Consider the following 16,708-nt stretch of genomic DNA (forward strand, 5'->3'; position numbering starts at 1 on the left):
GGACTTTGTCTATGTGCAATGCGTCATTTGGAGAGTATTATTGCGGAAAGAAATTAACTGCTAGCCATAAAATGACCAAACTTTTAACCGGTTAGCCATAAAAGCCATCATCCCATCAAGACTCATTTATATGGGAGTTGAGTTATAAGACCTTTCTCTTCTAATTGTCTTACATTTATTAAACTGTTTAACTGATTTCAGTGGCTCAAACCCTCCAAACAATTGTCGTTTCCCTTCAAATCATTTTGTTTGTAACTTCACCTCGATAACCTTAACAGACTTAATTAACAATCAGTGTGCCACTTGCTAAAAATGAAGTAAAAAAAACATTGCTATGCCAATGGTATTCCAAGTACTGAATTCACTTGAGGCAGCTGAAATGAAGATTGTAAGAGTAACAAACATCTTTGTTGTACACAGATACTCGACATAAGTGTCTTTTCGGTTCCTGGTTTTTAGTTTTGACCTTTATGACCCACGTCGCCGGCGTTTATCGTTCAGCCGGAGGAAGTTCACGAGTTTTCTCTTCTTGTTCAAAAGCACAGAAAACAGTTTGATAACGGCTCCACCGTAACTGCAGCTTGAGCTAAATTTCATAAAAGTATCATTTACAAATCATCAGAGAACATAGCAGAAAGAACCTTTTCCTATATTACGGTAAGTCAAGAACCCTCGAATTTCACGGAACATCATACGTGTGACTCTCGCGAGTAACGAGAATGCTCTCCCCAGTCTTACCAAACAAAACTTCACGCTCGCTCCGATCAGAAAGTTCTTGAACAGACCAGCATGTTGAGTTTAAACAAGCTTTTCTGTCACGAAACACGAAATGTTTACTTATCCATTATCACTGGAGATGAAGGACATGTTCTAAGCTGGACTGACTGAGTATCTTTGTTTCTCTCTTAAGACTCCAGCATTGCGAGAAACGAAATAATTCGTCGAAGCGACTGGTCTCCTGAGGGAAATGCCTTTGTATCTTCTTGCAAATCATGAACCTTGTTTGATAAGGCTAGATGCAATTGCTCCACAATGATCAGTAATAAAACGATAACAGTAAGAATATGAGCGTAAACTTCTTAAAGCTTCAACAAAGATTTGAAATATATTTTGATCGTTTTGAGTTCCGCAACGGCCGCCGACCAACTTCACTACGGAATTTTTCAAACATCGATGACATCTGTCAATTGTTGAGAAAACAAAGCAGTTACGGATGATTGACCACTGATGTGAATAAACAGACGTGACATACTGTATTGCCACTGAATTTGAAATTTATATCCGTTGCGATGTGTTGTAAATACCGTGCCGAACACTTGGTTGTCTTGGTTTTGTGCTGTTAAATTACTGGGTTAACTTGAGCCCGCATGAATGCAAACGAATTGCGTTTTACAAAAAAATCACGATGGAAAATGACCGTAAAAGTAATGAAACCGTTGAAGATTTATTCTTCAAATTTATGGACGCTCAAGATTGTCCCGAAATCACAAGTGCTTTTGGACAACTGGTGAAACTTCTTGGAATCAAATCTGATAATCCGCGCGAATTTTATTCGTTGCTTAAGGGAAAACTTCAAACGTGGAGGTGTAAATCTCTTTGGGAACTGTTAGATTGTCGGGCTAATCAGAAGGAATACGGCAAAGGAAAAATATGCGAAGACACTCAAGTATTAATCATTGGTGCAGGTCCGATCGGCTTGAGAACTGCTGTTGAAGTTGCTCTGCTTGGTGCACGGGTTGTGATTGTGGAGAAGAGAGAGTCTTTTGTACGAAATAATGTTCTTCATCTTTGGCCATTTCTCCTTACGGATTTCCGCTCACTTGGAGCAAAGAAATTCTACGGAAAGTTCTGCTCTGGCTCTATCGACCACATTAGTAAGTAGAGTATTATCAAGGCAATTTTTGTTTGTGATTAATGGTTTCACTAATGGTTTTGCGTGTCACTAATGTTCATAGATCTTTGAGTGCACACTTAAGGTTTCAGGTTTGTGCAAATCATCGACTGATTCAGTAAGAACTTGTATGTGTGTATAGACTTATTTCCATACCGCCTAGTCTCACGTAATCGCATATGATAAACCAAATATATAATTGACGATGCTAAAGCTTTGAAAACAATATAATATCGGTATTTCCTTCCACCGCCAGCAGCTCTGATTCTTGCCTGTAAAACATGACCTTTTGTATGTTTCTGAACAATGAAAAGTTTGAGGGTATTTCCTTGTGTCTGTCATTTGAAAATTTTCGTAAAAATTTCCGGTCGCTTTTTTATTTTCATAACTGAACACCAATTTGTTGTTTGTTTGAATTAATTCACTCTTTGGAAGAGGACAATCACGTTGTGAAAACACCATACTTTCGGTCCGTCGAAAGCTGTTGAAAGCAACTTATAGCAACCGTTGTAGATAAATGCCGTATTACATGGATAGCTGTCAAGGACATTTATCTCATCTGTGTTCCAACTATTAAGGTCAAGTTTCCTGGCGACATTATAAGCGCTTATAATCCGCGACTATACCATTTGTTTTTGTGAATATGGCGGATTGTTTATCATGTTAACGTAAAGCGAAGCAGATATAGGTAATTTTCCAGAAAATAATAACGTAAGAAATTCGATCCAGTCGCCTACTCACATACATTTACACGAAAGGAGTTTATTATCAGCGATGATATTTGAGGGGAATCATTTTCCAAGCTTGGATATGATTAAATCTGGCCTTTACGCCAAGATCATCACATATTCAAAATTTTGAAGTTGTTTGTTTCCTTGCAGTGTTTACGCTTAAAAGCTAAATAAATACAGGAATCGCAATTTTAATTGGCTGTTTATTAACACTGGCTTCGCACCTGTCTCAAGCAAGAAAGATTCAGCAATAAAAAAGTGCTAGCATTCTTTCCTCAAGCTGTTCAAAACCAGCTTTACAAGATCTTCGGTTCTTTTGCGAAAGTTTGAATTAAACTATATTTGGAATAGCCACAATAACTTTCAGACAAAATTAAAGCACATTAGACAATTGCGACATTGATTTTGTAGGTTGTTGCCATCTAGGCTTACAAAATTATTTTTTGTTTCAACTTATCTTTAACTTGTGCTGACTCAGCCCAAGAGGCTTAAATTATCTGTTTGGTTCTGTGTTTATGAAACGCAAAATTTGGACTGCATGTCTTTCATTTATATTTTTAATTGTTGATATCACTGTTTATGTTATTTTAAAACTAATTAACGTTTTGTTCGTCCCCGGTATCTCCGTACTCTTGGATGACGCAAAAGTAAAAAGTAACAATTACGAATTCGTGCGAAGGTGAAGCACTTCACCGCAGCCATTTCTTGTTTAAAAAAAAATTGATATGTTCTGACATGCTGATCTCCTTGCCAAATCAATTACAGTTTGTCTTCAGGCAATTTGTATCAGCATTCGGAAAGAAGAATGCATTAAACATACATAAATAATTTAACTAATGCTCTCTGTGTTTAAAAACAATTTACACTCTATGTTTTCACTGAGTTAAGTAAAGAGAGTTCACTTCGTCAATTTGACCAGTTGGCCATTTTACAACTTTCCTCTCATCTTCGCCGAAGAAAGACTTTACGTGATATGGCGCGTCTAATTTGCGTTTAATTTAAAAATGAATATTTAAAATTCTGTTACCAAATAATGAAAAGAAAGAGTTTTTTTCATTAAGAGCCTTAGGCCAGAGACTCAACACTTACGGTAGCGTTTTAACGGGCAATTAATTGAAACTTTTTAAGAAATTGTGTAAGACGGGCATTTAAAAAAAACAACCGACCGGTGGGAGATTGACCTTTGCCAAGGTTAGTGTATTCGGTATAAGATCTTTTTCAGCACGATCACGCCAGTTTATATATAGGCATCTAAATATACCACGGGAGGAATAATATTAATTCTCTTTTTGCCTCCAGGACATAAAAATATCGGCAGTAGTTCATTTTTTCAACTTAATTTAATGTGAATGTTTAGTCTACATAGTTCATTTTTTCTCCAATTCAGTATGGAACTTTATTTTTCTCAGAAGACAAAATGAAACAGATGTTATTTATTGAACACCTCCAACACGTGCCCTCGAAAGTGAAAAAATAGCTTGCATACCGTACTTTGAACGAGAAAACAAGAAATCAGATTTTTTCACCACCCCTGCTGTAAAAAAAAAACAAACCAAAAAAAAAAGTAGAAGAGAGGGCAGGAAATTACGCACCCTGTCAAATAATCTGCGGGCAAGCTCCATATCCGCCCTCCGCCCGATCTTGACCACAGCGATCTTGCTTACACGCTTGTTGTTAGTAGACTTAGTGGACGAGTCAACTGCTAGTTATTTAACTTTATGACAATCGTCGACTTTGATATCACCCCGAATACCAATATTGTTTTTCGAAAGTTCCAAGCCTGAGCGGAAAATTTCGAAGAGCGTTTCCCTTTCTGCAAATAATTTTCAGTCACCCTTACAGAAAGACATGCCTCATTAAACATGCTTTTTTCTAGGTATTCGCCGACTTCAATCTGTTCTCCTCAAAACTGCACTTATCTTTGGTGCCAAGCTGTATACTAGTGTCACATTCGACGGTGTGATCGAACCGAACTCAGTGGAGGATGGGTGGAGGTGCAAAGTGTCCCCCGCGTCCCACCCTGTTAGTGAGTATGAATTTGACGTCCTCATTGGCGCCGATGGCAAAAAGAATGTTATTCCTGGTTTCCAACAAATAGAAATGAGAGGTAAGTGAAGACTTACTTCGTTTTAAAATTCTCCTCCATTAATGATCTGAACTGAACCCCCCAAAAAAAATTTAAATTGAGTATCAATTAGGACTTTGTCACCCTCAAATAACGCCATAATTTGCAAAGAGGGACTTGAGTGTGGTCAGAAAAAACATTATACTCAATATCTTATTAATTTTAAATACTTAACATAAATTATATACATATAGACCACGAAGTTGTGCAAATCGTTGGACCTCAGATTCATTTATTCATGATCCCAGGTAGGGAAATCGAGCTTTACCTCTCTTAGCTGACAGGCGATTCTTTGTGACACAATTGAAAAATCAGCCAAAGGCGAAGATGAAAGAAAAATGCGCTTGCAGTGATAACGCTCGATGTGAATTGTGGATCAATTGCTTTTTTAGGGACGCTCGCCATCGGAATAACGGCAAACTTTGTGAATCACTGCACAGAAGACGAAGCTAATGTGGAGGAGATTAGTGGCATCGCGTATCAGTTTAATCCGCAGTTTTTTGATGAGCTCTTTAAACAGAAGGGAATCAAGCTGGAAAATATTGTTTATTACAAAGATGAAACACACTATTTTGTCATGACTGCTGGTAAAGCAAGCTTACTTAAAAGAGGAGCTCTAAAAGAGGTAAATGAATGGAATTTGTTCATGCTGTTATCTCCTGGTCAGTCTATTAGTATTTAGATCAGCATGCACCTTAACCAATCGGCCACACTGCTTCCGTTGGGAGATGGAGATGGAGATATTGTAGCCAAAAAGAAAGTTACTAATATCACAGGGTTTGTATTGGTCAACAGGCTACACCTTAAAAGGATAGGAAATTATAGCTAGAAAGGATACTCTCCGCACTTCTCTTGCTACTGTAGAATTACTTCACACTGCTTAAATCGTGATGGGTCCTCAAAAAAACATGCGATTATCTAATAAAGATGAAACTGATGCCAATTTTTACTGGTTTTATCAATTTCTACAGGATTTTGGCCCTTCTGCAAAGCTTCTCTCACCGAGCAACATTGATCACTCCAAATTACTGGAGTATGTCACAGATGTGGTCAAGTATGCTACAAAAGGAACCCTGAGGAACTTGGAGCTGAAAATTGTCGGCAATAATCAACCAGATATTGCTGCATTTGATTTCACTTCGATCAAAAAAGCTGAACACGCTGCTAGGATCATTGAGAGAAAAGGAAGCAAGTTGCTTGTTGGCTTGGTAGGCGACAGCTTATTAGAGGTCAGTCTCCAAATTCTCATTACTATTTCCTTCTTCTACATCCGTTGAACACTTTTGAAGAAAATACGGTTTTGTTGCATGAAGGCAAAGAGAGTTTAAATTAATTTTAACACAGCCGAAATATCTGTCTTATTTAGCGATTACTTTTGCTAATTAAGGCTACTTGTAGTTGTTTTACAGTTAACTTCTTCATTGCTGAAACTAAAGTTTTGTTATATCTCCCCCGACCTGTAGCGGCTGACGAGTATTTTGGGATGGTGATAAAAGAATTGCAAAATATGAACCAGAAAAGAGAGAAAGTGAAAAGGAAAAATAAAATGTTTCATTTTACGGGAAAGAATTTTTAACTGTAGTTGCTCATGCTCGTGATCGACGACTCGTGCTTAGCAGAGGTTTTCAGTTTTTCATGCGTTATAATTCCTGTTTTACATATGTTCAAAAATGTGCGCAGCTTTGAAAAGATTTTCATCTTCCTTTCTTCAGCCTTTTTGGCCCACTGGATCTGGCTGCGCTCGCGGTGTTCTGAGTGCACTAGATGCGGCATGGATGATTCGTTCATTTGCACAGGACAAACCACCGCTGCAGATACTCAGTGAGCGGGAGAACATCTACCGACTACTTTCAGGGACCAGCTCGGAAAATCTCCACAAAGATCACGCAAAGTATACAATAAACCCGGCTACACGATATCTGCACATTACACAGAAACGAATTCGAGAGGTGTACCATTTGTTTGACACTGATGATCCAGTGAACGCCGATTTCAGTGTCGGAAGCCCTCAGATAACTGTATCAAACAAAGGTAAATTTAGAGCTTTTGTCAGTAGCTAAGTCGTTGGTGTTCGTGTCCCTTCGTGCGCTCGTCAAAACGAGCTTGTATCTTTGCCTAGAGAGATGGGACAATACATTTCCCCTCTAAACTCAGATTACTGTTGAGATATCCAATCAGTTTGATTGAATGTTGGGTCTTTACAGCATCGGTCCAAAGGAGAGAAAACACTTCATGCAAGGTTTATGCAAGGGTGTTAACTACATTTATGTATATGATCATATACTTATTCCTCGTTTTTTTTCCTCTCTTTTTCCAGCTTCTCGTAGAAGAAGAATCAGTACTGGTGCGAAGTATACTTCATCTAAAGGTCGGGCACGAGGCCGAGCAGGTTCCCATCTAGATATTGCTGCAACTAGAATGAGATCAACTTCGGGATCTAGCGTGGAAAACTTAGTCTCGCATAACCCCCTATCCTCTACACAATCTGCACCACTCGACAGCAGAGTTCGCGCCAGTACATTTGACAGTGATGATGAAGTGTTCAAAACAAAAACAAAGCGTGTGAGGATAAAAGATTCAGCTAGACGTAGTAGGAGCTCCACTGTGGGTAGTTCAGGCGATGAACTCAAAGACACAAGGAAAAAATCCGCAAGAAAGCGATCTATGACGAAAGACAATCCGGAAAATCCGAAAGAAAACACTCGCCGCAAAAGAGGTTTCTTTGGGTTTGGAAGGAGTAAAACTAGAAGGAAAAGCGCAGGAGAATCAGATTATCATTCTGACAAAGAAAATAAATTGCCGAAGATAAAGCAAGGAGAAGAGCAGGAAAAAATGGAGGATACATGTGTGAACGGAGTGGCCTTTAAAAGTGTTCCACGGAAAGAGGAAGAGAAGGCAGGATTTGCGAGGGATGATTCCTTGAAAAGGCGCCCTGCAGGATCATTCTCGAGACAGCAGTACACAAGAAGATCTACAAAGGACATTATACGAGAGATGGAAGCTAGATCCAAAGGAGACACTGCTCCAAATGTAAATATAAAGAATGAAAAGCTTGCGAGTAAAGGGTCTGACTCAAAAAGACAAGAACTTCACTTGAACGGTGAACCTTGTGGTGAAGGAGGGAAAAATAGAATGAATAAAAATGACAATAGGGAAGTGGAGGAAAAGGCAAAGATCAAGAGAGAGGATGAGAAAAAGAAGCAAAAGGAGGAAGAGAAGAGAAAGAAAGAAGAACAACGAAAGAAAAAGGATGAGGAGAAGAGAAAACATGAAGACGATAAGAAGAGGAAAGAAGAAGACGAAAGGAAAAGGAAGAAGAAAGAAGACGAGGCTAAGAAGAGAGAACAAGACAAGAATTTACACAACAAAAAACAACAAACTACTCCGCAAAACAAGAAATCCATAAAGAAAAGTTTATTGGATGAGATAGCGGCGTAAGTATTTAGTTTTAACGCGTAAAGGAAAATATTAAGATGACGGACAGGCTTCGTTTGCTTCTCAGTTAGGAAAGGGAAGGAAAAACATCTGCACTAAAGCTAAAAGTGACCTTGTCTCTCTGCTAAATCATCAACACCTTTGGGCTTTGTGGATTTCAAGTCGCAGTTATTGCTCTCTATTTATTAATCGCTGTCGAGTCAGTTGACATCTTTTCTCTCGTTTGGTTTTGTCAACACAGGTTGTCTCCCGTAGCCAAACGTGCCATGCCGGTCCTGTCAAAACTGAGCCCTGAAAACGACAAAGAAAACGAAAAGGCGCACGAACATAGTGTAACGTCAGTAGTGCGGGATGCCGCCATGTTAGTCATGGCAACACCTCTGCTGATTGACGGAATAATACCCAAAATAGGAACGGACCGAAAGGGATCTTGGGTAAGGTGCTAATATTTTTATTTATGACAAATTAAGGCCTTCCTTCACAAATTTTCCGTCGCTTGGAGTGTTCTTCTAGTTGTTTCAATTCTTTGTTTCCTCTGATAGAATACACAGACTTCAAATTTTCTTGAGCAAGCGTTATGCTTCATCAATTTTTAATTTTCTTTTAGCTTGGGAGAAGTAGTGGTCGCGTCCGCGATGTTGTTAATCGTTACAACACATTGAATGACATGAAACCCACCTTAGACAAGATGAATGGAAATGCAACTCCCTTGAAAAGGCCGAGAGATAGGTATGACTGATTTTAACACACGAGATTTACCATGTAAATGGAAATTATCATTTTTCCTATGTCTACCGTTACTCTGTATTAATGAAAATTTGTAATCGCAAGCATCAGTTCCTAGCTATAGCTAGCTTACGGGAAAAATATGTCCCGTCGGGCTGGTCTGTTAATTGAAGGATGTTTTAACACACTGTGGGTCACTAAGGCAACCGGTTTGCTTGCTAGTTACTGCATACAGCTCACGTCCCGGTCTTTAATTCAAATTAAAAGTAAAAATGGCCTTTGTCAGTTTGTCCTGCATGCATGTTCGATGAATTTCGCTTTAGCACTGGACTGTGGAGTGAGAAAAACATTTACAGGATTGGTACGTACATGTACTTAACTGTCGTGATGATTCTAATTTATTTTGCTCATGGCCCTTTTCCGTGAATAAATTATTCTCTTAGATGTTGTAATTTCTCTTCTTTCAAGTGTTGATGGCTCTGAAAGGAAACCAAGAATGATAAACGTCGACAACGAAGAAGAGAAAGGAAATCAGAAAGTGGAAGATGCATTTGATGTAAAACCAACACTTCCCTCAGACAAGAAGAAGACTTTGCAGATGAAGAAAGATGAAAAGCTTTTAATTTCCTCTCCTTCACTAGAAAGGCTTAAATTAAAGGTAAGCATTACAATCAGCAATTTCACTTGCATTGATAATTGTTTCATAAACATATAAGTATCTTTAAAGGATGGGCGCAAATAGGTGTGATCTTTTATCGAAAATTTGTTATTTTGATGCAAAAGTTTCATCCTTTCTTTTCCTGTTTTGCGAGTTCGCTTGCCTTTTTTGTGACTAAAAAATTTTTTTCATATCGAGCAGATGAGAATAGATTCTTTTACCTTTCCTGGCCTATGCCTTTCAATCTGTTATCACTGAGTTGGGCACCTTTTTTTCAGCCTCACGCCATTCCTCATGCAACTGAACCTAGCACCTGAGACCTGAAAATTTTTTATATTTTTTTTTTTAATCTAGTTACAGGACGAACCATCTGCCGATGATAGAACGTGTTCTACTTCGTTACCAAATGGACATGTAACAAAGGACTTTAATTCTCCTATTTGGCAAAAAACGGTCATTGCCCAAGTTGCAGAGCATCAAGACAAGAGAAAAGAAAACGAGAATGAGCATACCACAAAGATAAAGGGAGAGGTAAGATTGGAAGAGAGGATGGGGCTCATTGTGTTGGTCATAGTCAATGATCTACTAATCGCATAATCGAGATTAGTGTACACGTGTGAACGCGAAGATTCAATATTGCAGGGCCAGATGCGACATTTTCTGGTACTTCTTACCAAGTAAGTACTAGCCCACGAATCTCTGACAAGGGCTAACGATCGAAATGTTTTTATTTTTAAGGCGAAAGAGATGCAGCCTGTTCGTACCAAACTCTCAAAACAAAAGCGGCGGTCGTCCGTGTTGCCTTCTGAAGCGATGGAGGAAAAACTGGTGAATCTACTGAACAGTACTACAGCTGAGAGAGCAAGGCGGTCCATTAAATACATGATAAGTCTCTTCAGGTACAAAATTTTGAAATCTTTTACTATATTTTCCGGGTGTTTGGCGGCAAAAAAGATGGTGCATAGTATCACAATTTAGGTTACGGTTCACAATATGTTGCATGTGGTGACAGTTTCTCGTCTGGCATAAGGAAACATTTCAACATTTAGTGAATTATCAAACACAGGGCTGTTCAGATAACGATATTACAATCGTGCTTATTACTGCGGATAGGTTAATATTTTGTTATGGTTTTATAATGCTGGTGTAGAAATGAGTTTCCCTACAAAATCATATGGAATAGTTTTTGGATTATTTTAAACTTTGACTTTGGATTATTTTAAACTTTGACTAGGAAGATTTTACATCTGAAACTTCAACGTCCATTCTGGGTCTGGCCTTGTTGCTTTCCTATCCTTTATTTTTTCCTCTCGAGTTCTTCATGGTAAAATGTATGCAAAAGAACTTAGATTTAAAAAAATCTCTGTTTACCCATCATGGCCAGTCCCTCCGTTCTGTATAACACGAATGTCCCCTTCGTTTTAAGTTTGAAAATAATTTTAAAAATTCCACCTAGGGTTTAAATGACATGTTTTCTTAGATTGACCTATTTCATATTTGTTTTCTACAATTTTCCAGGCAAATTCAGAAAAACCCGACCGATGAAAGATACTACAGGATTTTCAAGGGAAGAGTGAGGTTTAGAAAACACGTTTGGTCTTTGAGGAACGCCAAGCTGTTCATGACTTCAAGCGGTTGGACAGAGGTATCACTTCAATTTAACTGCAATTTAAAAAGCGGTATTCTTTTAGGCGGTCTGTTGTAACAAATGCGGAGAAGACTGGCTTTACGACCGTTAATTCCTGAATAACCTCCTATTAGCATGTGAAGATTGCAGCGCTTAGACAACCAGCTGTAGGGTATTTTTTTTTTTTTTTTGGGGGGGGGGGAGAGAGGGAAGGAAGGATGAGTTGAGAGAGAGTGAAAGTTCTCAAATTATTCTCAAGAAGTAAAAGTTCATTCTCATGAACCATTTCAAGTTGCTCATTTCTATTGATCCTAAGGCCACAGTGATATTATCTTTAGTCATATAAGGTTTCTCTTCTTGCAGATTGGCAGTTTCATTGTATTTCCGTTATCGAAGCAGACTGAGGGACCAATGATACTGCTTAACAAGTACCTGAGGTACATGTTTTTTTTTTTTTTTTTGCTCGGCTGCTCAGCTTTCTTCTGATGCACCGTGCCCTCTTCTTGGAGTACAGATTTTCGTTTTAGGACCCTTTTTTTCTCAAAGAAATGTTTATGAATTTGACTTCTTAAACAGGTGACTTGGGCTACTTGTAAAGGTTGTGGATAATCAAAAAGCATATCTCGGTTTAAAAACTCCTTCTTTAGGGTCAGAAGCAAATAAACGCAAAATTGAGCGCCTACAGCGAGAGAGACCAAGTAATGGTACTAATATAAAAATAGCCATACAAGAAGATGAACTTTTGTTACTGTGAAAAACTGCACATAAAAGGTAGCGATAAGACGTACAAACTGCTTTGTTTAGGAAGCTGATATAATATGCTACAAAGCGTTGAATCTAATGCCAAATTTCAAGATTTCATTAGTTTTAAAATTATTTCTTTGTTTATTTGTTAGTATAACAGAGGAGAAAATTAAAGTAGAGAGCAGTGTTCCCCCAAAGAGAGATGCTCCGAACCTGCGTAGGGCGAATTCCTCAGATTTGGCAGAGAGAATACTGGAACTGAAAGAAGCTTTATCTTCACCTAGGAACAATTTGAGCACGAAGACAAAATCTGGTGGCACTAATGACAGTAGAGGTTTAAGAGTATTGCAAAGAACAGTATCGCTGGATGAGGTAAACATTCGGCTAAGAGCGAAAACTGGCGTGTCTGGGACTTCACTGAAGGAATATTCATCATCCAGGAAAAGGGAATTGTCACAGAAACTGCGCAGTCATCTGGATCAAGGTAACGTCAACAAGCCAAACAAATTGCGGCGCTCTGTGAGTGAAAACTCACTTTTGGAATCAAGTGAACCTTGCGATAACTTTGAGATAATTTCATCACGAGTAATTGACAGAGATGAACAATCACAAAAACAGCAAGTCCATTCGGACCAGGTGGATGAAAACAAACCAAGTAATCTTCGTCGTTCTGTGAGCGAAAATACTCTTTTGGAAGCAGGTGCAACTTGCGATAACCTTGGGCCAACTTCATCACGATTTACTGACAGCGATAATTCATCACAAAAGCTGCATAAGCATACGGAAAAAGAGGATGAAAACAAACCTGGTAATCTTCGTCGTTCTGTGAGTGAAAACATGCTTCTAGAGTTGCCTGAAACTAGTCATTCGGATAGAGTAGATGAAAAGAAACCAGGAAATCTTCGTCGTTGTGTGAGTGAAGACACATGTCTAGAGTCAACTGAAACTAGCGATAACTGCGGACCTATTTTCTCGCCATTTACAAGGCGATTCTCTCAAAGGCGCGTCGAAGAACAAGAGGTGTCGTGCGATCTACTTATGGAGAATCCAATACACTCGGAAATTTCCACTGTTGGCATCACTTCAGATGAAGAAGATTTCCCCACAAGTAGTGCAGTAAATTCGCATTCTGAGCGGTTAGAGGTTCGCTCGCCGCAAGAGGCCGTTCTAGATGAAGCAGACCAACTGTCCTCCGTTTTGGGAAATCTTATTGACACCTTAGGAAGCTCTACAGACAACGAGAGAGAGGCTGACTCGGAGAAAGAGACAACAGACAAACCTAAGAAGAACAAAACGAGTCGAAAAGCCAAAGACGAGCACAAAGATGAGGAACTGGAAACTTTATGTGAAACATTGGACATGTTAATCAATGACACAAGCAGCGACTCCTCCACTGAGAGTCAAAAGAAGGCGCATAAAGAAAGGAAAACACATAATCAAGAAGAACGCCGTAAAACTGCTTTTAAACCTTCCCTGCCCCCGACCCAAAGGACCAAGCAGCAGCAGGGGAAAAGTAAAAGCGTAGAAACTGTTCAAAGCAGCTCTAAACGAAGATCGACAACGGATGGCCTTGTAAGGCATGGACGAGTTTCACAAGCGAAGAGCGTCGATATAGCGGCGTCAACGAGTAACACGAGACGAAAGGATAGGACTTCTGGAAGTGCTGACTCGAAGGTGGCAAAGACAAAGACACAACAACGACAAGGAAGTTCAACGCGAACATACATTACGAGGCAAAACGAAACAAGTAACCCTAATACTTCTCGTGCGACTAATCGAAAAGAAAACTTGTCAAGTAAACGAAACTCTGATGCAATATCGTCACAAAGAATTTCAAAACGACTTGCCACAAAAAGCAAGAGTGTTGATTTGGAAAGGTCAAGAACGCGGCCACCAGTGGCAAAGACAAAGAGTGTAGATCATCGAAGAAACGGAGTGAAAAGAAATAGGTCTGGACGTTCGGCAAGCGGCAGAGACGGCGACAAAGCACTACGGCAGAGCATAACCGAACAAAGTCCAGTGAAGTCAAGAATTCAGACTAAGAGAGAAATCCCTCGCGAATCTCTAGCTGAGCATTCAAAGGGTAAGACAGAAGAGGAAAACAATGAAGAGTCGCCTGAGCTTCTTCACGAAAATACCATCACAAAAGACGCTTCATCGCAGGAGGACGGTTTTACAGTACATGTGCCCATTGATGACAACAGTGTCAACGATGCTGAAAGTCTGGCTTTACTTGGTAAAACATCAGACAGTTGCATCGCAAAAGATCAAGACGTGACTGACGTGGGAAGAAACAGTGAAAACGAGCCTGAGAAAGAGATTGCTGAAGATCATCCCTGCTGCGAATCTGACGTCCGAAAAAACCACGTTTCTGATGAAACAGAATCATCTCAAGGAAACAGTGATGAAATCATTAAGGTATCGAATTCTGTTCAGACCTATTCCCATGAAAACGAAGTTTTTCTATACAATGACGTCCAAGGTGAGAATGTGGACGCGAAAAATCTCGGAAATTGCCAGAAAGAAAAGCAAATGACTGCAAGTAATGGGGAACTTCGTAAGCTTGTCAATTCTGGGAAGGAGCAATCAACGGCAAATGGAAGCCTTAAAGATATGGACACGCATACGCAGAAAAAAGAAGATAGAAACCCCAGCATCACTCAAAACGGCAACACAGAGTTCATTGTACCTCAATCAGAAAATCGTAAAATGACTTTGTTGGATCTTGGAAAACAACAATCCAGAGAAAGATCAACTAGAAAAGAAGCAACGTCGCTTTCGCTTGAAGAACGAAAACAACTAATGCGAGATGCCAGTGTCACTAAACCAAAATCTAAACCTGCTGATAAAAGAAGAAGTATTCTACAAATTAAGAGCCGAAATGACGGTAATCTGGTAAAAAACAAAAAGCAGGCCTTTGAAAAACCCAAAGAGGCTCATTCAGCTTCAGACGGCTCTGATGTAAAAACTTCTAAGCAACGGCATTTCCGCTTACCGGGTAGAAGGAGAAAGTCGTTTGAGCTCCCAAGTGAACCTTTAGAGGTTTTAGCTGAAGATCAAGAGGAAGTATTTGAAGAGATGCCGACTGCAAATGAAATAAAAACTCCTACAAAGGCCAACGGCAGTTGGAGGGATGCCTCCTCTAAAAACGGCGAGATCCCAGAGCTAAATAACTCTAGCGGAGGAAAAATTGAGAAAGTTGAGAAAGCAAAAAGTCATTCCCCAGTCAAAATAAGCCCATTTCAGATGCGTTTTACAAAACGAAAAGGTTCTTACGATTTAGAAAAAAGAGCAAGCTTAGAAGGCATCGTGAAATCACCAAAAAAAATTTCAGGCGATTGCGAGTGAGAGGTCTACCCTACTCAAATATATCAGTTAATTAGACTTTTCTTGGAAATAATACAAGGAGTCAACACATTCCTGCTTTCTGAGAAGAAAATGCCAATACGACTTTCCATTTGATCAACTTAGTTGCAAGAAATTCGACAAAATAATTAAGATGGACATATGCTAATATTCTCAGAGTTAAAACGCAGCCATATTTCTCTGTCTAAGACAGACTTTAACTGGAAACAGTTCAAGACAGCTGGAGAAACGTGACAAGAGCATTTTATTTCAAGAACAATTTCCGTGTTTTCTATATGTTGTTGCAGCTTTCCCTTTCAATTTTCTTTCTATTAATTAGTTTTCAAAATTTTTATGCACAGGAGACACTTATTTCATGTGATAAATTTCTACCAAAACGACCTCATTATTATTCGTTGTGTTTCCTTGTGCCGGAGACGTGAAAAGATCGTTTACAACATACAATCTCAAAGAAAAAATTCCATTTTGAAAGCTGTACAGGAAAAAACCGTAAGAGAAATCTGTTAGTTTTTTAGCCATCAGAATTCAACGGGTTACACAGGCTGGGTATTCGCTCGTCTATAGATTGAGAAAGTACAGTTTCCGTAAGATTCAGAAATTCCCTGAAACTAAAACAATGGTCCGCTGAAATTTCTCTCGATGCCCCCTGGAATGGTCACACAGTACAATTTGGTCCGTCCCTCATTCAAGCCGGATATATTGTCCTGAAACTCGTAGTAAAATTTAAACTTACGAGAGAGAGAGTTTTGATTCTCCTCAGCCTGACAGTATCAGACAGCGCAATTCGCTTTTGGTTATTTCCTGCTCTCTCAAGAGGACACGTGAGAGTAAACGCGAGCGATATTCATTCTCTAATATTCTCTCCGTACTTTATTGGTAAACCAGAGAATTATAATTCCCGAACAACTCTGAAAGTCAAATAACTTACCCGAACCTAAGTCTTCCTTATTGCTGATCTGTGTGGTACCGTGACGAGTTATATTCCAGACACCAAATGCGCTTGAGTATAACGCTGTATGGCTTTTGAATTTGCGGGCTCACCATATAGCCTAGATGTGCGAAAATGAATTCACGGAAAATAAATAAAGTCCCGAAAATTAAGAGATCGAAGATATTTATTACAGTGAGTCATATGACAATCCACACAAAAAAAAATCCCGCAACATTGCTTTTTTTACTGGGTGAGGGAAAATTATGGCTTACGTTGATTCCTAGCTGGCATGTTCCGGGTCGTTCCCTTTTTGGCTCGTCCCCACTGACAGAGAGCCTGGCTCAGGGTATCGTATAAGCGCAAGGTCCCGCTTATGGTTTTTTAACGGGATTGCGCGCGGGACCGAGTGGTTCAAATAAAAATTTCGAGTATGAGTCAATAGGATGCATATTTATGACGTGACGGGAAAGCGAA

General features: G+C 39.3%; 1 protein-coding gene across 1 annotated transcript; it reads left to right on the top strand.

Moving 5' to 3' along the window:
- Positions 1 to 839: 839 nt before the first annotated feature.
- On the top strand, positions 840 to 15,688 carry LOC113676994 (uncharacterized). Its single transcript, XM_027193744.2, has 14 exons — positions 840 to 1,874; positions 4,499 to 4,729; positions 5,140 to 5,372; positions 5,719 to 5,976; positions 6,460 to 6,778; positions 7,065 to 8,181; positions 8,424 to 8,616; positions 8,790 to 8,911; positions 9,377 to 9,566; positions 9,921 to 10,097; positions 10,305 to 10,465; positions 11,085 to 11,211; positions 11,557 to 11,630; positions 12,090 to 15,688. The coding sequence occupies exons 1-14, from the start codon at positions 1,406 to 1,408 to the stop codon at positions 15,283 to 15,285; spliced, it is 6,867 nt and encodes a 2,288-aa protein (XP_027049545.2). The 5' UTR covers positions 840 to 1,405; the 3' UTR covers positions 15,286 to 15,688.
- The last annotated feature ends 1,020 nt before the right edge of the window (positions 15,689 to 16,708 follow it).

Source organism: Pocillopora damicornis, chromosome 4 (genome assembly GCF_964200805.1).
Source record: "Pocillopora damicornis chromosome 4, jaPocDami1.2, whole genome shotgun sequence".
NCBI classification, from domain to species: Eukaryota; Metazoa; Cnidaria; class Anthozoa; order Scleractinia; family Pocilloporidae; genus Pocillopora; species Pocillopora damicornis.